General features: G+C 42.9%; 1 protein-coding gene across 1 annotated transcript in view; it reads right to left on the bottom strand.

Moving 5' to 3' along the window:
- The window catches only part of LOC118401210 (ras-specific guanine nucleotide-releasing factor 1-like), a 32,634-nt gene that overhangs the window by 2,173 nt on the left and 7,657 nt on the right, over positions 1–22,804 (bottom strand). Inside the window, exons 3-26 of the mRNA XM_035798521.1 lie at positions 22,266–22,413; positions 21,273–21,368; positions 20,914–21,167; positions 20,430–20,509; positions 20,095–20,288; positions 18,978–19,087; positions 18,692–18,810; positions 18,024–18,184; positions 14,785–14,848; positions 14,397–14,539; positions 14,185–14,267; positions 13,809–14,057; positions 12,342–12,712; positions 12,051–12,173; positions 2,505–2,681; positions 2,218–2,324; positions 1,997–2,109; positions 1,785–1,845; positions 1,484–1,587; positions 1,244–1,328; positions 912–1,109; positions 580–659; positions 337–454; positions 171–239 (exon numbers count right to left, since the gene is read on the bottom strand). Coding sequence (XP_035654414.1) covers positions 171–239; positions 337–454; positions 580–659; positions 912–1,109; positions 1,244–1,328; positions 1,484–1,587; positions 1,785–1,845; positions 1,997–2,109; positions 2,218–2,324; positions 2,505–2,681; positions 12,051–12,173; positions 12,342–12,712; positions 13,809–14,057; positions 14,185–14,267; positions 14,397–14,539; positions 14,785–14,848; positions 18,024–18,184; positions 18,692–18,810; positions 18,978–19,087; positions 20,095–20,288; positions 20,430–20,509; positions 20,914–21,167; positions 21,273–21,368; positions 22,266–22,413 — 3,307 coding nt within the window. The remainder of the gene's footprint in view (positions 1–170; positions 240–336; positions 455–579; positions 660–911; positions 1,110–1,243; positions 1,329–1,483; positions 1,588–1,784; positions 1,846–1,996; positions 2,110–2,217; positions 2,325–2,504; positions 2,682–12,050; positions 12,174–12,341; positions 12,713–13,808; positions 14,058–14,184; positions 14,268–14,396; positions 14,540–14,784; positions 14,849–18,023; positions 18,185–18,691; positions 18,811–18,977; positions 19,088–20,094; positions 20,289–20,429; positions 20,510–20,913; positions 21,168–21,272; positions 21,369–22,265; positions 22,414–22,804) is intronic.

Raw genomic sequence — 22,804 nt, 5'->3', positions numbered from 1 at the left:
GACCAGGACAAATATACAGGTTCAGCAGGTTGGCTACAACTACGATAATCTATACGATGTGACTAATACCGACACTCAGGATTTCCCTCATGGCCATTGCCATTTTCTTCTGTTTCTCTTTATATGTACAATATAACAGAAGTTACCACGAAACAGCTTTAAAATTTTACCTTTGGCTGATGATCAATCTTGTATGCTGTTTGCTGGAATTGTCTAATTTCTCTGATGATATGTGAAATCTGCAGAGAGATAACAACATAAGCCATGTATACAATACAAAGCCACAGAACGCATTTGAATATCTCTGTGACATTACACGAAGCAGAGACCGCTTACCATCCTCATCTTTGAGAAGTTGACTAATTTGTCCTCAGTGTAGTTGGGCGTCCCCTCCTCAATGAAAGCCAGATCAGTGAGGTACATCCCCAGGTATGGTACACAGGGAGGGTCACAGCTAAAATGAAAAACAGATGTCACAAATTTGCTAATACTTTGATCGAGCCACTGCCCGAATGGCCAGTAACATTTTATTGGCTTTTGGCTTTTGTAGTTATTAGAACAAGCAGAAGACACACTCACTTCTTTAAAGCCTCCCTCAGGTTTTTGAACCTCCCCTCTGACGAAACCAACTTCTGCAGCTTGTCAATGACGGTTTTAGTCTGAGAGATTAAATAAAATACTGTATCAAAATATTATGTTGGAAAACACGCAGGTATGATCACCATTGTTAAATTGATGTCTTATCGGTAGTAAGCTATAAGGATTCATAGAGGTCTGAGGTGTAATAACAAGCTGTTTATAAGAGTGTATTGAGATCCCAGTGCAATGATAAAATGTGTAATAATATTACTAGGACCAGGCTATGAGCTCTCAGTGAGCTGGGTGTGTGTAGTGAAGATATGTGGCCTTACCTGCTTGGACACTTTGAGCCAGGTCTTCTTGAGGCGGAACACAGAGCTGCGGTTGAGGGAGGAGGTGATCTCCAGCACAGCGTTGTAGTTATGGAGACAGCGGCAGATGTCCGCCACCGCCACCCACTTCTCCATCACCACTACCCGCGTGGTCACATCGTCACAACGCAGGATCTCCGTGGCAATCAGGTTACTGATCTAACAGAGGCAAGACAGACAAGGAATAGCCATGTTCCTAATGCATAACAACCAAAGCCAAACACTGTAATAAAAAAAGTGAAAATGTACAGTTGTAATATTATGTTGGGGGGTGGGCGTTGTTAGCTGCATACATCGTTGAAGTGCTTTGTTGTTTTCATGATATATGGTGTCCTTTCAGTCTTGTCATTCTTCATCCAGCCTTGACCAAAGAACTCTCTGTAAAACAATATTGGAGGATCAAGTATAAATACATCTAATTTGTTCTCATTAATGCTGCATGGTTGTTATTCAAAATCATGGTATGTCTCCCATATTGTCTGTCTGTATGTATCATCAACTGAGAATACAACATGTGTTTGGGTGTCACTCACTCATATGGGATGACCTTAAACACCAGGTGGTCTAGTAGGGTGAGCTGCTCTGCTATCTCCAGGGCAGAATGGCTCTCAAACGCCTCTGCCTTCCCTACTGATGCCTAGTACACACACAAAAGAGCATCAGTGGTAACCATTCTCAAGTATGACAACTACTTCCCTATAATCTAACATTCCTGAAACACATACTTAACATATGTCAAGGAGAGATTGTCCTCTATTGACTCAATTACCATCTTTTGTAAAACAGTGTCTTCTTTACATTACTGCCAGATCCACATGCAGTCATCCCACTCACCAGCTGTTTAACTTCCTCCAGGCTGATCTGATTGTCACCAGGGTCCTCCTGTGTCAGGGTCCTAATAGACCATACAACAGGTATGTATTTATAATGTGTTTCTCTTTACTCTGTACATCAGTGTTAATCAGCCCTATAGAAGTTATAGCCCATGTATTCAATGTTAGCAGTGTGTGTCTATAAGTTGAGCCGATGGTAGTGCTGGTAGGTACCTGATGATGTTGGCGGCTGCTTTCCTCTCCTGGGTCAGCAGCTCTGGGTCATGCATCACCTCCTCCAGGAAGGCTATGACCTTCAGCTTCAGCTCAGTGTTACTCTCAAAGTCCTGGAGGTCAATACAAATGCACACAAAAATGTTAACTGATTGGAAACCTGCACTCTATGTTACATTAGAAGTAGTGAATTATCATAACTATGTATCTGGAAGTGTTACCTGAGAGTGTTTTGACACCCAGTGCCTCAGAACATTTAGGACTCTGTTGGTTGCAGCCCTTCGGATGACAAACTCTTTGTCCCCATTCCTCTGGTCTGTTTGGAACCCTGCGTAAAATGTATCAAAAACACCATGCAAATATCACACCTACATTTTGAATGACTATATAGATTTTTCTTTTATCTTGAGAAGAACAACAATGACATTAAAGTTCTCATGCTTTTGAAAATGTGGTATATTCAAATTGTCCCATTGTGGACAGAACTGATGTTTAACGCGCTCTGTACCTGTGCTGGCCAGGGACATGCGGCGATACTTCTCCTTGGTGGGCGTGCCCTCATTGGCTCCTGCCGTGGCGATGGCGAAGGCGGAGGCTGCAGAGAGGGCACTGCGGTTGTTGTTGTCCATCTCAGGGCGACACGAAGACATCACTGTGCCATTGTTGTATGAGAACAGGGAGAATTCTACAGGAAGATACAATATGGAGACAGTTATACTGGCTGTAAAATGCCATGGGATTTATTTTAGTGAACTTAATTGATGTAATGCGATACCTTTACAATAAAGTACTGTAGGCATAAAATGGAAAGACCATTCCAAGCCAATAAATTGTTTAGATTATGACTGCACTTGGACAGCCACTAAAGTGATCCATGATAGTGTCAGCTGCATGAAATGCTCTTTATTGGTCTCTAACCACTGGGCAAAAATGGGTTGAATCAACATTGTTTCCACATAATTTCAACCCCCAAAAATCAATATGATGACAGTGAATCAACATGGAACAAATTAATCAACCTAAGGGCATTTATTATTTTCACCTAACTTTTAACCTAAATACAATGACATGGTGACATTTTTTGTTGACTTCACATTGAATTCACAATAGTTGACAATTCAGCCAAATTTAAATCAATACTAGACGTTAAACGGACGTCTGTGTCCATTGGATCACTACTACTTCAGTAGGTACTGCAACTCTAACCTTTTCGCTGACATTTAAGAGGTAGTTGACAACAGTTAGCAAGCAACATTAATCTTGATATGCTACTAAATGGATCTTACCCAAAAAGGCATTAGCTATTGTGTCAGTTTAATTCATTGTGTAACAGGACAGGTTTTCATTTATTCTGTCTCCAGTAGAGGGCAGCAGAATCCAAGAGCACCACATTCTCTCCCAGTAGAACATAGACTTTACATGAGGCTTTGATATTTAAGATGGGTGTAGCTAAATATAGCCACCAATATCAGCATAATGGAAGAATTGACTGGTTTCTGTGCACACTGTCTGCACACTGACTTACAATAACCATTCATTAACAAATAAAATCAATTGAGCTTTATGGTGACATTAATATAAAACTAATTTGAGTACAATTTAGTGGAGCGATTTACATGACCAATTTGGTTTTAGTGCCTTGCTCAAGGGCACATCAACAGAATTTTCACCTAGGCAGCTCAGGGAATCAAACCAGCAACCTTTCCATTACTGGCCCAATGCTCGTTACTGCTAGGCTACCTGCTGCCCCGGTACTGTTAATGCAAATTATGGCAGATTTCGATTCACCTTTGACCTGGTGTACATTCTGTCCTGAGAGCAGGAAGACAGACAGCAGAGCTTTCTTCACTGACTGTCTTGTACTAAAACAACCTCGTTACCGGGGGCGGCAGGCAGGGAAACACGCTCATACTGTAGTTGCTATGACACAAGTATCCCCAACACCTACTCATTCCCAGCGTTGGCTTTCCCTGCATGTTCCTATTCTCTCCACCGAATTAGTCTGCATGAATTTGATCTTGTGTGGCAGAGATCACTGCACACAGAATTGAGCATTTCTGCAGTGTATGCACCATGCCACTGACAATTGAATAGGCATAGAACACTCAAAGAATCATTTTTCTATATCACTTTTGACTCTTTATTAGAAAAACAGAGGTAGAGAAAAAACATGACACAGTGTCTTCGGACAGTATTCAGACCCCTTGACTTTTTCCACATTTTGTTACGTTACATCCTTATTCTAAAATTGTTTAAATTCAAATCCTTGAGATGTTTCTACAACTTGATTGGAGTTCACCTGTGGTAAATTAAATTGATTGCACATGATTTTTCAAAGGCTGTCTATATAAGGCCCCACCGTTGACAGTGCATGTCAGAGCAAAAGCCAAGCCATGAGGTCGAAGGAATTGTCCATAGAGCTCCGAGACAGGATTGTGTTGAAGCACAGATATGGGGAAGAGTACCAAAAAATGTCTGCAGTATTGAAGGTCCCCAAGAACACAGTGGCCTCCATTAATCTTTAATGGAAGAAGTTTGGAACCACCAAGACTCTTCCTAGAGCTGGCCGCCCGGCCAAACTGAGCAATCAGGGGAGAAGGGCCTTGGTCAGGGAGGTGACCAAGAACCCGATGGTCACTCTGATAGAGCTCTATAGTTCTTCTGTCGAGATGGGATAACTTACCAGAAGGACAAACATCTCTGCAGCACTGCGATTAGCACAAGGTTGTAAGTAACAAGAACATTTCCCAGGACATAGACATATCTGATATTGGCAGAAAGCATTCTTGCCAATATACATTCACTGTCCAATTTACAGTAGCTATTACAGTGACAAAATATCATGCTATTGTTTGAGGAGAGTGCACAATTTTGAACATGAAAAATTATTATAAAACAGATTAGGCACATTTGGGCAGTCTTGATACAGAAATTTGAACAGCAATGCAATGATTCATTGGATCCGTCTAAAACTTTGCACATACACCGCTGCCATCTAGGGGCCAAAATCGAAATTGCACCTGGGCTGGAATAATACATTATGGCCTTTCTCTTGTATTTCAAAGATGATGGTACAAAAAAAATACAAAAGAACGGTTGGTTTTTTTCTTTGTGTTATCTTTTAATAAATCCACTTAAGCCTACCCCCTACTTTTTCGAATATTCTGTTAAAAATCGCGCAACATTTCAGCGTCCTGCTACTCATGCCAGGAATATAGTATATGCATATGATTAGTATGTGTGGATAGAAAACACTCTGACGTTTCTAAAACTGGTTAAATCACGGCTGTGACTATAACATAACGTGTGTTTCATCGAAAAGCGGAAGAAAAACTGATCACCAAAATCTGGAAAATATATCAATGCGCCACTTGCATGTATTGTCTATTGGAAAGCAAATTACATGGGGCTGAGATTGCAAGTTCTACAGCTTCCACATGATGTCGCCAGTCTTGTCAATTGCCTGGCTTTGTTTTTTGGTCAAACGAGTGAGAGAGCCCATTCCTTCCGGTCTCCGACAGGATGTTTTGGAGGAGAAATTTCCGAACATGATTTCAAGACGTGGAGCTATTGAATACACATCGCCCCGTGATCAATTTGATAGATTATTAACGTTTACTAATACCTAAAGTTGGATTACAAAAGTATTTCGAAGTGTTTTGTGAAAGTTTATCGTCAACTTTTTTAATTTTAAAAAATGATGTTGCGTTATAAAACGCTGTTTTTTCCTTGCTCACACAGTCTTCATAGATTGATATCTAGGCTATATATGGACCGATTTAATCGAAAAAAAGACCCAATAGTGATGTTTATGGGACATCTAGGAGTGCCAACAAAGAAGATTGTCAAAGGTAATGAATGTTTTATATTTTATTTCTGCGTTTTGTGTAGCGCCGGCTATGCTAATTATTTTGTTTACGTCCCCTTCAGGTATTTCGGGGTGTTGCATGCTATCAGATAATAGCTTCTCATGCTTTTGCCGAAAAGCATTTTAAAAATCTGACTTGTTGGCTGTGATTTATTTAGAATTCAAGGCACACTTAACCAGCATGGCTACCACAGCATTCTGCAGCGATATGCCATCCCATCTGGTTTGTGCTTGGTGGGACTATCATTTGTTTTTCAACTGGACAATGACCCAACACACCTCCAGGCTGTGTAAGGGCTATTTGACTAAGGAGAGTGATGGAGTGTTGCATCAGATGACCTGGCTGCCACAATCACCCGACCTCAACCCAATTGAGATGGTTTGAATGAGTTGGACCACAGAGTGAAGGAAAAGAAGCCAACAGGTGCTCAGCATATGTGTGAACTCCTTCAAGACTGTTGGAAAAGCATTCCAGGTGAAGCTGGTTGAGAGAATTCCAAGAGTGTGCAAAGCTGCCATCAAGGCAAAGGGTAGCTACTTTGAAGAATATAAAATCTAAACTATATTTTGATTTGTTTAATACTTTTTTGGTTACTACATGATTCCATGTGTGTTATTTAATAGTTTTGTTGTCTTCACCATTATTCTATAATGTAGAAAATAGTCAAAATAAAGGAAACCCCTTGAATGAGTAGGTGTGTCCAAACTTTTGACTAGTACTGTATATATATGTATACATATACATTGCCTTCAGAAAGTATTCAGACCCCTTGACTTTTTTCACATTGTGATAGGTTACAGCCTCATTCTAAAATGGATTAAATATGTTTTTCCCCCGCATCAATCTACACACAATACCCAATAACGACAAAGCAAAAACATTTTTTTTAAAAACATTTTTGCTATTGTTATTTTCAAAAAACCCTGACGTATCACATTTACATAAGAATACAGACCCTTTACTCAGTACTTTGTTGAAGCACCTTTAGCAGTGATTACATTCTCAAGTCTTCTTGGGTATGATGCTACAAGCTTGGCACACCTGTATTTGGGGAGTTTCTCCTATTCTTCTTTGCAGATCCTCTCAAGCTCTGGCCACTCAAGGACATTCAGAGACTTGTCCCGAAGTCACTCCTGTGTTGTATTGGCTGTGTGCTTAGGGTCGTTGTCCTGATTGAAGGTGAACCTTTGCCCAAGTTTGAGGTCCTGGGCACTCTGGAGCACATTATAATCAAGGATCTCTCTGTACGTTGCTCCGTTCTTCTTTCCCTCGATCCCAACGAGTCTCCCAGTCCCATCCTGGCAAACTCCAAGGGGGCTGTCATGTGCATTTAACTGAGGAGTGACTTCCATCTGGTCACCCCACCATAAAAGCCTGATTTGTGGAGTGCTGCAGAGATGGTTGTCCTTCTGGAAGGTTTTCCTATCTCCACAGAGGAACTCTGTCAGTGTGACCATCGGGTTCTTGGTCACCTCCCTGACCAAGACCCTTCTCCACCGATTTCTCAGTTTGGCCGGGCGGCCAGCAATATGAAGAGTCTTGGTGGTTCCAAGGTTCCATTGTGAGAAGATTACTAAGGATTGTTTTTCTTCATTTTAGAATAAGGCTATAACGTAGCAAAATGTGGAAAAAACTCAAAAGGGGTCTGAATACATTCCGAAGGTACTTTACATACACTACCATTCAAAAGTTTGGGGTCACTTAGAAATGTCCTTGTTTTTGAAAGAAAAGAACGAGAAAAGAATAGAAAAAGGCCAGCAACGCAGAGTCGCCTCTTCACTTTTGACGTTGAGACTGGTGTTTTGAAGGTACTCTTTAATTAAGCTGCCACTTGTGAGGAGTCTGTTTCTCAAACTAGACACTCTAATGTACTTGTCCTCTTGCTCAGTTGTGCACCGGGGCCTCCCAATCCTCTTTCTATTCTGGTTAGAGCCAGATTGCGCTGTTCTGTGAAGTGAGTAGTACACAGCATTGTACGAGATCTTCAGTTTCTTGGTAATTTCTCGCATGGAATAGCCTTCATTTCTTAGAACAATAATAGACTGATGAGTTTCAGAAGAAAGTTATTTGTTTCTGGCCATTTTGAGCCTGTAATCGAACACATAAATGCTGATGCTCCAGATACTCAACTAATCTAAAGAAGGACAGTTTTATCGCTTCCGTTTTCAGCAGTGCTAACATAATTGCAAAAGGGTTTTCTAATGATCCTTTAAAAATGATAAACTTGGATTAGCTAACACAGCGTGCCATTGGAACACAGGAGTGATGGTTGCTTATAATGGGCCTCTGTACGCCCATGTAGATATTCCATAACAAATCAACCGTTTCCTGCGACAATCGTCATTTACAACATTAACCATGTCTACACTGTAATTCTGATCAATTTGATGTTATTTTAATGGACAAAAAAATGCTTTTCTTTCAAAAACAAGGACATTTCTAAGTGACCCCAAACTTTTGAACGGTAGTGTCACCATCTTAAATAAGCATGCCCCATTCAAAACATGTAGAACCAGGAACAGATATAGCCCTTGGTTCACTCCAGACCTGACTGCCCTTGACCAGCGCAAAAACATCCTGTGGAGTACTGCGTTAGCATTGAATAGACCACGGGATATGAAACTTTTCAGGGAAGTCAGGAACCAATATACACAGGCAGTTAGGAAAGCAAAGGCTAGCTTTTTCAAGCAGAAATTGGCATCCTGTAGCACAAACTCAAAAAAGTTCTGGGACACTGTAAAGTCCATGGAGAATAAGAGCACCTCCTCTCAGCTGCCCACTGCACTGAGACTAGGAAACACTGTCACCACCGATAAATCCACAATAATTGAGAATTTCAAGAATTATTTTTCTACGGCTGGCCATGCTTTCCACTTGGCTACCCCTACCCCGGTCAACAGCTCTGCACCACCCACAGCAACTTGCCCAAGCCTCACCCACTTCTCCTTCACCCAAATCCAGATAGCAGATGTTATCTAGAATCGGCTTCATATTTCGCAAAAAAAGCCTCCTTCACTCATGCTGCCAAAAATCAGTTGTGCTAGACAATCTGGACCCTCTCTTTCTAAAATGATCCGCCGCAATTGTTGCAACCCCTATTACTAGCCTGTTCAATCTCTCTTTCGTATCGTCTGAGATCATCTGAGAACCCCAAAGATTGGAAGCATCCCCCTCTTCAAAGGGGGAGACACTCTAGACCCAAACTGTTACAGACCTACATCTTTCCTACCCTGCCTTTCTAAGGTCTTCGAAAGCCAAGTTAACAAACAGATCACCGACCATTTTGAATCCCACCGTACCTTCTCCGCTATGCAATCTGGTTTCCGAGCTGGATATGGGTGCACCTCAGCCACGCTCAAGGTCCTAAACGATATCATAACCGCCATCAATAAAAGACAATACTATGCAGCCGTATTCATCGACCCATTCAATTCAATTCTCGGGCCCTCTTTTCTCTATATACATCAGCTGATGATTCTCTGATCCACCTCTATGCAGACGACACCAACTAACCTCCAGACAAGCTTCAATGCCATACAACTCTCCTTCCGTGGCCTCCAACTGCTCTTAAATGCAAGCAAAACTAAATGCATGCTCTTCATCCGATCACTGCCCGCACCTGCCTGCCCGTCCAGCATCACTACTCTGGACGGTTCTGACCTAGAATATGTGGACAACTACAAATACCTAGCTAGGTGTCTGGTTAGACTGTAAACTCTCCTTCCAGACTCACATTAATCATCTCCAATCCAAAATTAAATCTAGAATCGGCTTCCTATTTCGCAACAAAGCCTCCTTCACTCATGCTGCCAAACATACCCTAGTAAAACTGACCATCCTACCAATCCTTGACTTCGGCGATGTCATTTACAAAATAGCAACACTCTACTCAGCAAATTGGATGCAATCTATCACAGTGCCATCCGTTTTGTCACCAAAGTCCCATATACTACCCCCTACTGCGACCTGTATGCTCTCGTTGGTTGGCCCTTGCTTCATATTCGTCGCCAAACCCACTGGCTCCAGGTCATCTGTAAGTCTTTGTTAGTTTTTGCAGTGCTGTCTATTTGAGATGAAATTAACATTGTGGACAGTTTTCAGCAAGTTGCAACATTGAAATACAGAAAAACTTTTTTTTTTCCCATAAACAAGCTCTAAATCATGTTTGAAGCCCCGCCTTATCTCAGCTCACTGTTCACCTTAGCAACAGGTATATTTCACTGGTCACCCCCAAAGCCAATTCCTCCTTTGGCTGCGTTTCCTTCCAATTCTCTGCTGCCAATGACTGGAACGAATTGCAAAAATCACTGATGCTGGAGACTCAAATCTCCCTCACTAACTTTACGCATCAGCTGTCAGAGCAGCTTACAGATCATTGCAACTGTATATAGCCCATCTGCAAATAGCCCATCCAACTACCTCATCCCCATATTGTTATTATTATTTTTTGCTCCTTTGCACCCCAGTATCTCTACTCGCACATTCATCTTCTGCACATCTATTACTCCAGTGTTTAATTGCTGTATTAATTATTTCATCACTATGGCCTATTTATTGCCTTACCTCCCTAATCTTACCTCATTTGCGCACACTGTATATAGACTTTTCTATTGTGTTATTGACTGTACGTTTTCTTAATCCATGTCTAACTCTGTGTTGTTGTTTGTGTCGCAGCTTTATCTTGGCCAGGTCGCAGTTGTAAAATGGGAACCTTGTAGTTGTAAATGGGAACTTGTAAATGGGAACCTTGTAGTTGTAAATGGGAACTTGCTCTCAACTTAATTAAAGGTGAAATAAATAAATAAAAGTAACAACCCCTTAAAACTGTATGTTTTGATTTCTTATCACTGACTCTGTTTAACAGGAGAGCATTGATAAGTCATTGATAAATGTGACCCGTTTCAGGAAACTAAGCGTATGTTGCGGGTCAGTACTTGGCAGGAGAGCCGTTTGAACGTTTTCTTTTTTTAAAAATCAAAATGCGTTTTTGGGCAGAAACATCTTCTTGAACATGTGAACTTTCATGTCCCTTAATAACAAACTTGTATGCCATTTGTAAATACGAATCAAATTGTTAAATTATGAGCCTAGTTGTATTAGCCACAGAATGTTAATTATATAAAGCAGCATGAGTAATCATCTGCCAGAGAGTAGCCCCCATCGGCCCGAGCCCAAGTGATACATTTGGGCCAGATAACTATCACCGGAATCCGCCCGAGCCCCAAGTAATATATTTGGGCCAGATAACTCACACCGGAATCGGCCCAAGCTCAATCCCTGCATCCTAGCCATAAGTAATACTGCCGAAGGCGGCTCAAACTAGGGCCACATGACGTCGGCTGAGTCTGACTCTCAGCTGAGTGCCCCGACTCTCAGCCGGAGCTGGCCCAAATCCACTGTGATGGCTGGGTAACCAGTACTGCTAGGGCGAGTAAAATGGTCAAGAGTGGGGTGTTCTTTCATTATGTGTCTGGAAGTAGCTAACAAGCTAGCCAATGTTAGCCAGTTAGCTCGGTGCTTGACTGCCATTGTGAGGTCAGAACATTCGGATCAGAACGTTCGGATCAGCCAGAGCGTCAGGTATGCGCTCTGAATGCGAAACGCTCTGAATTTAGGAACGGACAATCTGACAAGGCAGTTGCAGTCACCGATGCTCTGGAAAACATAACAGCCTAACCAGGTCTGCTTGGGCGAGTAATGTTCCGTGAGCTGTTTTCTCTCACTTAGATGTCTGGAAGTAGCTAGCAAGTTAGCTTGGGTGCTTGACTGCTGTTAGTACATTCGGATCAACCCTTAAAGAGATGGGTGCTTAAGAGGGTGTGAACAATGCTGAATGGGTGTAGACAAAGAGGGCTCTCCAATAGTAGTACCAAAACATTAAAAGGCCATTTTCTCAAAACTGAGCTTACAAATTGACCAACTTTCAAAGCAAAATTACTTTTCCATTGTTCCTCAACTGCAGTGTATGATATACCATTTTGTAACTCTGAGTCTCTACTTTTATCCAATATAAAAAAGGCAATTTCAAAGTTTCCTACATAAGATCGATTAGAGCCGGTCGGTCACAAATATGGTATTTTGGCTGAGAGGAGGATGCAGGTTGCTTGCCAGCATGTGATTCAGGTGCTCTGGTATCATGGCATGAGTGATAAAAACACCACTGTGCTGTCTGGGACACAATGTACCTGAGGAGTTTTTGCACTTCACGTTTTTTTGAGGAGTGGTTGGCGACTTGATAGGAGACGTTTCTGGGTCTGCATCATCGCTCTGGCTTTGGTCAATGTCACTTTCCTCCGGAACTGAAATATCTACACCAAGCGTAAAACAGGTCAGCAAATACCACATTCTAGACACCTGTCATGATTACAATTCTGAACCCTCATTCTATATTCAAATAAATAGCCCAACATTCCTCTTTAGAAGCATCAATAAGGACATAAATCCCCCATCTCCACAGTGCAGATTAGCTGGCTTACCTTGTTTAGACACAGTGGTCTCCTCTGCCTTGTCCGTCTTGCCCTCTCCCTCAGCAGGGATCTTGCTGGTGATGGGACTGGTGACATATAACTTGTTGATGTCCAGGGTGGTCTTGCTGAAGGGGGACATGGAGGAGTACATGCTTGCATAGCCATTGGAGGAGCAGCTGAGGGCGGCCAGGTCCAGAGCCTTTCCCCCAGTGATGATGGGGATGTTGAGTGAGAGTTTACGCCGGCGGTTGGGGGACGATGTCTTGGTGATGGCCAGAGGAGGGGGGGAAGAGAACTTACGGCTGGCCCTGGGGGATTTGGGAGGCTCCCCATATAGGAGTTTATTGTTCTGACTGCTGGCGAAGAACAACTCCAGGGATCTGCATCAGGAAAAAACAACACATTTTATTCTAGTCAGAAGAATGTATTGTAGCTATGTACTTCAGCACTTCAGTGTGTTGCAAATAACTAAGACATCTGAATTATACATGTCTTTCTGTGTTAAATATAGAAATAAATACATTGTCAACAGCGACAACACAAGACATGATATTTCTGCAATAAAAGTAAAAAAATCTGATACATTGTTGCAGAAGACCTCTCCCACTCACTGCCACCCTCCTCTAGACCTCATGAGTTCCCATAAATAGCACAGCAAGTGACACCGCGAGCGAGCAGCCATGCTGCTGACACAAGCATCAGAGTGGTGGTGGCTCACAGAGACATGACAGTCTCCACAGGAGAACATGCTGCAGGGTGTGGGCATGGGGAGGGAGCTCCCCCTGATAAGAGCCTGGGAGCTGGGCTCACTATCCTAGGCCGGAGAAGGGGTCTGCTCTGCTCTGGCCGACAACACGGACCATAAATATTTCATACTATAGATCCTCTGCAGACCAGGGGAGGGTGGGGTCCTGCAGCAGAGAGACCGGTTGCTAAGGTGACAGCGACAGAGCCCCACTGAGACGCTCTTAGGCAAGCAGGAGAAGAGTCTGGGCCCAATTACTGCCTTCTCACACAGAACACACTACACTGACACACACAGACATGACCTCTCCTCACCTCACCTCACCCTCACACACACACGCGCACACACACACACACGCACCCACCCACCCACCCACCCACATCCAAACATAAACGCACACACACACATAGACACACAGACACAGGACGTGGTTAAAAATACCTAATACTGTGGGCTGTGGAAGTAGAGCTGTGAGGGAATCAGTGGTGGGCTAAAAGAGATAGAGGCAGCCAGAGGAGGCCAGAGGCTGCTGGGCCTGTCAGGGGATGTTATCGTCATCAGCCCTAACTACAGCCCTCTTTACTGTGTCGGGGACATTGCAATGCAAAACCACTGACAATGTATCTTCTTTAAACAGCTAAAGCACTACGCATGAGATAGATCTAGACATTTTGCTGACTGTGTTTGTCAAAGTCAAGGCTAAAGCACTAGCAGCTCCTTTATGGCCTTACCGGGCTGGGATGGCACTGATGGGTTTCTTGTAGATGGTGATGAGTTTGTCCAGCACCACGTTGGCACTGGTGAACACGCGGTAGGAGTGCAGGAAGGTGTTGAGAAAGTCAATGGAGAGGAAGCGCAGGTCTGTCAGCCTCTCCAGGAGTCTCTCCACGCTGGCATAGCGGATCTGCAACACCTTACACGAGTTCATCATCTTACTGAAACGGATGTCCACGTCGTCACAGTACAGGCTGGCGTCGGACCTGCTCACAGAAAAACACACAAACACATATGAAAACACTAGAACACACAAATAAAGACATCACAAAGATCTGCCTGTTGCATGAAAATCTCATTGACTGTTTTGCTGTGATTGTGAATGGGGCTCACTTGATCATCTGTGGCACGGTGACTTTAGAGTTCTCCTCAAATGCGTTCATCATAAGCCCATTGCAGCGGATGTTGTCTATGCACTGTAAGAGACAAGAAGAGAAGGCATGAGGGAGAGGAAAGGTGTGAGTACAGCCACTCTGCAGACAGACACCCATGTCTCCCTGCTGGAGAGAGACAGATGCAATGCATGCAGAGCAGAACAGACATGCCTGGCTGATGTCACTGGTCCATGCAGATTTCTCCTGCCGCGAGGAGGCCACCAGGATCACTGTAAACGACTGGCCTTCTTTAGGCTCCACCACGATCTTAAAGTCCAGATGCTCCATGTCCTGTACACCCTTGTCTGGTTTGGCTTTGGGAAAAACAAAAACAGAGGTTAATAGGAGAAATGGGTCATTACTATGGTATAAATGAGAGGTTTGTGGTACTTATTGTAAAAAGAGATGAACTTTGCAGGGAGTCTATAGTATCAATCAAAATGTGAAACTACATCTTGTACCGTATCTTACACTGTGCATACAGGAATCATACGTTATACAGCACTGTATATATGCTCCCTATTTCAGTGAGGTAGGAATGAAACATTGTGGTGCTTACACTCATCATCTGTCCCCTCGGGGTCTTCCAGAAGAGTGCAGTCAATAAGAGAGACCACGCCATTCTGAAAACAACGATATGCATTAGCACACTCACAACCACATTCTATGAATCCCCTCCACTACTGAATAATCAATAACAATATCACTGACATTATTATGTAGCTCAACAACTTTCAACACATGTTGGACTACAGGTCAATAAACAGATGAAATCAGATACAGTCAAATGACCAAAACTGGGGTGGTAGCCTAGTGGTTAGAGTGTTAGACTACTAAGCCAAAAGCTTGCAAGATCACATCCCTCAGCTGACAAAGTAATATCTGTCATTCTGCCTCTGAACAAGGCAGTTATACTACGGTTCCTAGGCTGTCATTGAAAATAAGAATTAGTTCTTAACTGACTTGCCTAGTTAAATAAAGGTAAAATATATATTTTTTAATCGCCCTCTTGTGGCCTCATGGGTGGAATTGTATTAATATTTGGCATAATTTCATAATTAATAAACATTTACAAAAACCAACCAGAAATCCGGTGTTTCTATATCAAAATGTTTTTTTAAACATTTTATTTCATTCTTCTGTGATGTACAGTGGGGCAAAAATGTCACGCCCTGGTCGAAGTATTTTTGTGTTTTTCTTTATGTATTTGGTCAGGCCAGGGTGTGACATGGGTTTTTGTATGTGGTGTGTAGCTTAGTGGGATTGTAGCTTAGTGGGGTGTTCTAGGAGAATCTATGGCTGTCTGAAGTGGTTCTCAATCAGAGGCAGGTGTTTATCGTTGTCTCTGATTGGGAGCCATATTTAGGCAGCCATATTCTTTGGTTGTATTGTGGGTGATTGTCCTGAGTGTCTTGATGTCGTTAGTCTGTGTTAGTTTGCACCAGTTAAGGCTGTTTTGGTTTTCACTACGTTTATTGTTTTGTAGAGTTTGTGTTTTGGATTCGTGTTACGTTGTGTAAATAAACATGGATCACAATATACGCACTGCAGTTTGGTCCGACTCTCCTTCACCATTAGAAAACCGTGACAAAAAAAGTATTTAGTCAGCCACCAATTGTGCAAGTTCTCCCACTTAAAAAGATGAGAGGCCTGTCATTTTCATCATAGGTACGTACACTTCAACTATGACAGGCAAAATGAGAAAAAAAATCCAGAAAGTCACATTGTAAGATTTTTAATTAATTAATTTGCCCCACTGTATATAAAGTGTAATATTGGGATAAAAACGTACAATGTACACATTTGAACTCTATCTGACATGGTACATGTGGTTTTTTTTAAACACATAAGGGAGGGAGGTGTATACTTTTGTTACAAAGTAGATTTGTTTAAGACTACCAAGAAACACTCTGTGTGACCCGAATTAGCCCAGTGCAGTAAAATAATTCCTTCTTAATAAGGCCTTCGTTGAGGGCCTAGTTTTAACCTAATACCATGGCCTGAAACTCAAGGTTTTCAGGCCTGAAAGTCACATTATGATAGCTTGCAAAGTGATGTGCAATTCCTATTGGAATCTAGCCAGAGTGGGTATATCTAACATTTTAAATGAATGACTGCAAGGTTGGGAAGACTAAGATATGAACCAACAACTATTTCAGTAATGGGTGCAATAAGTCCACATAACAGATTGGAAGAGTATAGAAAAATGTACACTAGCGTTCAAAGGTTTGGGGTCAATTAGAAATGTCCTTGCTTTTGAAAGAATATCACATTTTTTGTCCATTAAAATAAAATCAAATTGATCAGAAATACAGTGCAGATATTGTTGTAAATGACTATTGTAGCTGGAAACAGCTGATCCACTTAATGGAATATCTACATAGGCGTACAGAGGCCCATTATCAGCAACCATCACTCCTGTGTTCCAATGGCACGTTGTGTTAGCTAATCCAAGTTTACAATTTTAAAAGGCTAATTGATCATAAGAGAACCCTTTTGCAATTATGTTAGCACAGCTGAAAACTGTCGTTCTGATTAAAGAAGCAAAACAACTGGCCTTCTTTAGACTAGCTGAGCATCTGGAGCATCAGCATTTGTGGGTTCAAAATGGCCAGAAACAAAACTTTCTTCTGAAACTCATCAGTATTGGTGTTCTGAGAAATGAAGGCTATTCCATCCGAGACATTGCCAAGAAACTGAAGATCTCATACAATGCTGTGTACTACTCCCTTCACAGAACAGCGCAAGTGACTCTAACCAGAATAGAAAGAGAAGTGGGAGGCCCCGGTGCACAACTGAACAAGAGAAAAAGTAAATTTGAGTGTCTAGTTTGAGAAACAGACACCTTACAAGTCCTCAACTGTCAGCTTCATTAAATTGTACTCACAAAACCCCAGTCTCAACGACAACAGTGAAGAGGCGACTCCGGGATGCTGAGAGGCGAGTTGCAAAGAAAAAGCCACATCTCAGACTGGCCAATGAAAAGAAAAGATACAGATGGGCAAATGAACACAGACACTGGACAGAGGAACTCTGCCTAGAAGGCCAGCATCCCGGGGTTGCCTCTTCACTGTTGACGTTGAGACTGGTGTTTTGAGGGTACTATTTAATGTAGCTGCCAGTCCAAGTTCATAATTTTGATGAACTTGGACTGATGATAAAATGATAAACTTGGATTAGCTAACACAACGTGCCATTGGAACACAGGAGTGATGGTTGCTGATAATGGGCCTCTGTACGCCTATGTAGATATTCCATAAAAAATCTGCCATTTCCAGTTACAATAGTCATTTACAACATTAACAATGTCTACACTGTATTTCTGATCAATTTGATGTTATTTTAATGGACAAAAAATTTGCTTTTCTATCAAAAACAAGGACATTTCTAAGTGACCCCAAACTTTTGAACGGTAGTGTATGTTATTTATAGATGAGTAGCATAAGATTAATTAATCAATCAATGTACATGCAAAAACATAGACATTGAAACAAACAATTCTAAAATCCAACCAGCACGAGAGAATTCAGGGAAATATCATGTTTTTTGTTTAACACTGGTTATTAACACCAACACTGGGGTTATTTTACACATCATGAGTGTTCATTTAACACCTGAATAAACACTAAAAATGTTACACTGAAAAAGTACGGCCAATTTGCTGTGTATTAACTAAAGCCTTATCTGTGTATTGTATCCCCTGAATGTTATTTGACTTTACATTAAGCTCTGGGAGTTTGGTCAATGATGCATCTTGAGAGATTGTATAGCAGGCTCAGCAGCCCAGGGCACACCCACCTTGGTGAGGTGCAGTTTTCCTCCAGAGCCCCTGGTGCAGATAATGACATGCTTAGAGAAGAGGAAGCACTGCCTCTCCCCCTCCTTTTTCAGAGACAGAGAGCCCAGTCGCCCACGGGTGATCTTGCCCTTCTCACTCATTGGCACCTGGATGAGAGAACCTGTATGGCAGGAGGGGGAGAGAGACAGCAAGGGGCCCTGTCAGTGACGAGAGGCCCACAAATCAACTGTACTGCAAGACTGGGAGAGGCCTCCCCTCACCTGTTCACTGACTGGGGGATATATACATACTATAGGGTTAAACCATTTCTCTATATGTTTTGCCTCTTCTTCTTTAAACGTCCATCAAAGATTGTTGGGGATGTATGCCATTTACAAACCCTGACTCATCGTCGTATTGCCTCCTAACAGTCTAATTACCCTTGGAAATGAAAGATTCGGCCCACTCTCAGTACATGCTGTTCTTCAGAGACAGACAGGATTATATGGCCCAACCCTCTGGTTAAGTCTTTCCCTTATGGAGGCTCAGGTAGGGCTATGGATGTTTGAAGTTGTGAGAACACAAAGGGGCTGGCAGTCAAACAGTTGAGAGGCAGAAAATCCATCTCTATGATAGTGTCCTTATGTGGGATCTGGGGTTCCTTTGTGGATCTTCTCTAAGGGCTTACCTTGTCTGACGAATGTCTGGCTGGTGTCAAGGAGGATCTCGCAGCCTTCTACGATCATGCGCTCAATGGCCAGGTTCTTCCTGATGTTCTCTGTCTCGCTCACCTCGTCATGCATGATTCTAGGGGCAGATTTGGAATGTCATTGTATTTACTTTGTCAGTGTGTATACATTCTGTACAATAAGTAATTATCATACTGTGTTTGTGTTTAACAACTTAGGAAAGCGTTGATTAACTGAGGTGTCCTGTGTGCTGCTTGGTGCAATAAGGTGGTAAGGCAGGTATACCTGGACAGCTCCTCCAGCTTTGACTTGGCATAGTCCAGACTCGTCCTCTCCACATGCTCATGTGGTGTGTGGGCCAGGAGCTCATGGAGTGTAAGAATGTAGCGGGGAATCTGGAATGACAGGGAATGAATAGGGGCAGGTGAGTCACACACACTTGCATACAAGATTGTGTGCAAACACACACACACACACAAACTCGTAGCAGCAGATCAGTGGGGAGCTCTATGCACATCCACAGTCATCAGCAGAAATTTATTACCAACACAGCAGAGCCCAAAGTAGACCCCAGTGGAGCAGACTGCACTGAAACTGCATGCCTTGCCAGAAAAGAGCCATTATGAAAACCTGAGCTTCACAAACAACCGGTTTATGTGGTTATGAAAAACATAACAGGGATATTCTGAGCAAAGGCATGTGAGACAAATGGCTGCTGTGTTGTTAGTGATCAGTGGTGGAGACTTTGTCTGGACAGAGAGAGCTGTTTTAGGTGAGAGACAGGGTCTGGACAGAGAGAGCTGTTTCAGGGGAGAGACAGGGTCTGGACAGAGAGAGCTGTTTCTGGACAGAGAGAGCTGTTTCAGGTGAGAGACAGGGTCTGGACAGAGAGAGCTGTTTCAGGTGAGAGACAGGGTCTGGACAGAGAGAGCTGTTTCAGGTGAGAGACAGGGTCTGAACAGAGAGAGCTGTTTCAGGTGAGAGACAGGGTCTGGACAGAGAGAGCTGTTTCAGGTGAGAGACAGGGTCTGGACAGAGAGAGCTGTTTCAGGTGAGAGACAGGGTCTGGACAGAGAGAGCTGTTTCAGGTGAGAGACAGGGTCTGGACAGAGGTGTTTCAGGTGAGACAGGGTCTGGACAGAGAGCTGTTTCAGGTGAGAGACAGGGTCTGGACAGAGAGAGCTGTTTCAGGTGAGAGACAGGGTCTGGACAGAGAGAGCTGTTTCAGGTGAGAGACAGGGTCTGGACAGAGAGAGCTGTTTCAGGTGAGAGACAGGGTCTGGACAGAGAGAGCTGTTTCAGGTGAGAGACACGGTCTGGACAGAGAGAGCTGTTTCAGGTGAGAGACAGGTTCTGGACAGTCAATGAGAAGACAGTAGAGTGAATAGTACTGTATGCCCACCTGGAACATGGGGTATGTGAGGAAGGTCTCCAGAGTCCTCTCCTCACAGTCGGGCTTGGCCTCATACTGCTTCAGCAGCTTGTCAAAGTCTCGGTTCTGTTTACAGTGGGCCAGAATCTGCAGACTGTACTGGTGGTTCCTCACAAACTCCTGGTAGATGTTTAGCATGGGCAGTAGAATATCAAACAGGTCCGCTGTGGAAAGAGAGGACCAATGAGAGATTGAGACACTGAATGAGAGATTGACAGATGATATTGAGAACAATTGGGGCATAGTAATATCATATTCATCCATTCATTTGAGTGATCCCCAAAAAAGGAGTTTAGTCTACTTACCCAAAACTAATGTTGGCCAGCTTGCTATTCTTGCTTTCAACCCTTGGTAGAATATTTGATGCAGAAACATGATGGTCTCACTAAAGAAAAGGGTAAATCAACAGGACTCTAAGTATCGATTCTGAGAAAAATATACACTAGCCATAGTTCTGTAAAAAGGATTCAAACATGCAAACAGCAAATATGCCTGTACGTGCAAGTGTGTTTAAATGTTATATCGCTGCACTTGTCTCTTGACAGGTCATCATTGCAAATAATAATCTGTTCTTAAGGTTAAATAAATCAAATAAATAAACATCTTAGAATGAGGCTTTTACATAGTATATTGCCATCACATCTCACTGTCTTTATGTTCTCATTATAGTTGTAAAGCATGAACATAGAGTCCTACAGCATTGAGACAGTCATATCACTGTCTCCCTGAGAGAGGTGAGAGACAGCAGTGTGAGTAATTTGCTTGGTGTGATCATCTACAGCTGCACACCTGTTGAGGAAGATGCTGCTGACGTCGTCGTGGGTGATGGGCGGTTTCTTGGAGCTGGCGGCCATACGGAGGGGTCGAAGGAAGTTGTTGACCAGGATGTGGAGCTGCTGGACATACTCAGCCTCAGAGTCCAGCATGCTGAACACCACCTGGTTCCTCTTCCTCATGCTCTCTGCATGGGGTGACCGGATGTAGTCCTGGATGATGGTTTTCCACTTCCTCCTGCACATCCAGCCTCGCAGGAAACTCTGCACCTAGTGGACCACGGGAATTGTGGGGAATGGAAGGTGAGTATTTTCCCCCAACTTTGGCGAATATACAGAAAATAGAATCAAAAATATTTTGTGTAAAATATGTACTTTTTTGATTTTCTTGAGTTCAGAGTCATCATCTTCGCTGGGTTCGGCTGTTGGACTTGACTGGATCTTCCCGTTGTCTTTGTGCAGCCCGGAAAGCTGCCAAAGAGAACATCCACAGACAGGATAGACCAGTCATCATCACTCACAACCTGCTCTCCAAGTTTCCTCCTCACTTGCCAGCGTATTAACAAAGTGACTGTGTCAAATGAGATTAGAGGCTATCAGAGCTACCAGCTCTGACATGTGGTAGTGGTGGTGGATATACTAACTCTATTCACCTGGCTGATATCTCTACATCAGCACTCATTTCCATTGGTTAGAAATGCAGATGTACTGTGCGATACTGTGCTGCTGTACATTGAAAAGCCATAAATGTGTTGCACAAAAGAGCTGGGAGCTACTCAGAACTGTCTGAAGGTAAGTGTCCCCATTTACTTTGTATAGACTGATATAGTTTATTATTATGTTTGTGAGGGTGGGGTGGGGGGTGGGTGGGATGGTGGAGGGGTGCACCGTGTATAATAAAGCCCTGTTCATGCATATTCAACACACCATTTCATTTCAAGCCCCACATTTGCACATTAAAGTAAAATGACTATTTGATCTGAAGAATACAGCAGGGAGCATAGTTTTATTGGAGGGATTATTTATGAGTGGAGATGCAAAGTGGAGCCCGGTGGGTCTGCACACATCTCTTTGTGACAGAGTGGCGCTCCCATTTCTCCTCTCCCAATCTCTCCCAATCTCTCTCTCTCTCTCTCTCTCTCTAATGATCAAATAAGATAGACATAAAGAAACAACTAGCACAGCCCTTATCCATTTCAGTTCACTCAGATGACAAAATCCTAGAAATCTTGAGCGGTGCTCCTGAGAGACATTTAACTGTACTGCAGTTGCCCTAGATCCCACACAAGCTCCAATCCATTTCCTGTTCAGTATGGCAAAAACATAACAATGCCCCACCGAGGCAGAAATAATCATTATGAATATTACCTCTGATTTTAGCCGTTCAATCTCTATTTCCCCGTCCTCTATCTGTTGTCGAAGTTGCTTAGCAACCGTTTTCTCTGTCTCCACGATCTGGAGTAGATGGAGATACTTCTGCATGAGCGTCTCGTGCTCCGTGGCCAGGTTCCTGTAACTGTGGACAGGAAACACACACTCACACACACTGCAGCAACTCACCACAGACATATTTCAAAAGCTCCAGACACACTCAAGACTCTATATGCTCCCCCACATGCAGACTGTATACATCCACCAATCCACCCCCTTGGTTTAGAACAGGAAGGGGCAACTTTTATGGGGGTAGGGGCCACAGAAAAGTGGCCATAGTAGCTTGCGGTTCTGCGTATCCCCTCCATTTAGCTGCAATTCTACTATCGGGCAGAATTGTTTTTCCTCAGTTTTATAGCATGTTTTCTGCAATTCTATACATTTTGGCAAGGGTGGAGAGAAATGTTTGCAGTTTTTAATATTATATCTGAGTGAGTGACTAACAAAATCAATGGGGGCCGGGCCGGTAATACAAC

The sequence above is a fragment of the Oncorhynchus keta genome, chromosome 22 (genome assembly GCF_023373465.1).
Source record: "Oncorhynchus keta strain PuntledgeMale-10-30-2019 chromosome 22, Oket_V2, whole genome shotgun sequence".
Classification (NCBI taxonomy): domain Eukaryota; kingdom Metazoa; phylum Chordata; class Actinopteri; order Salmoniformes; family Salmonidae; genus Oncorhynchus; species Oncorhynchus keta.
This window is presented reverse-complemented; position numbering and strand designations above follow the sequence as displayed.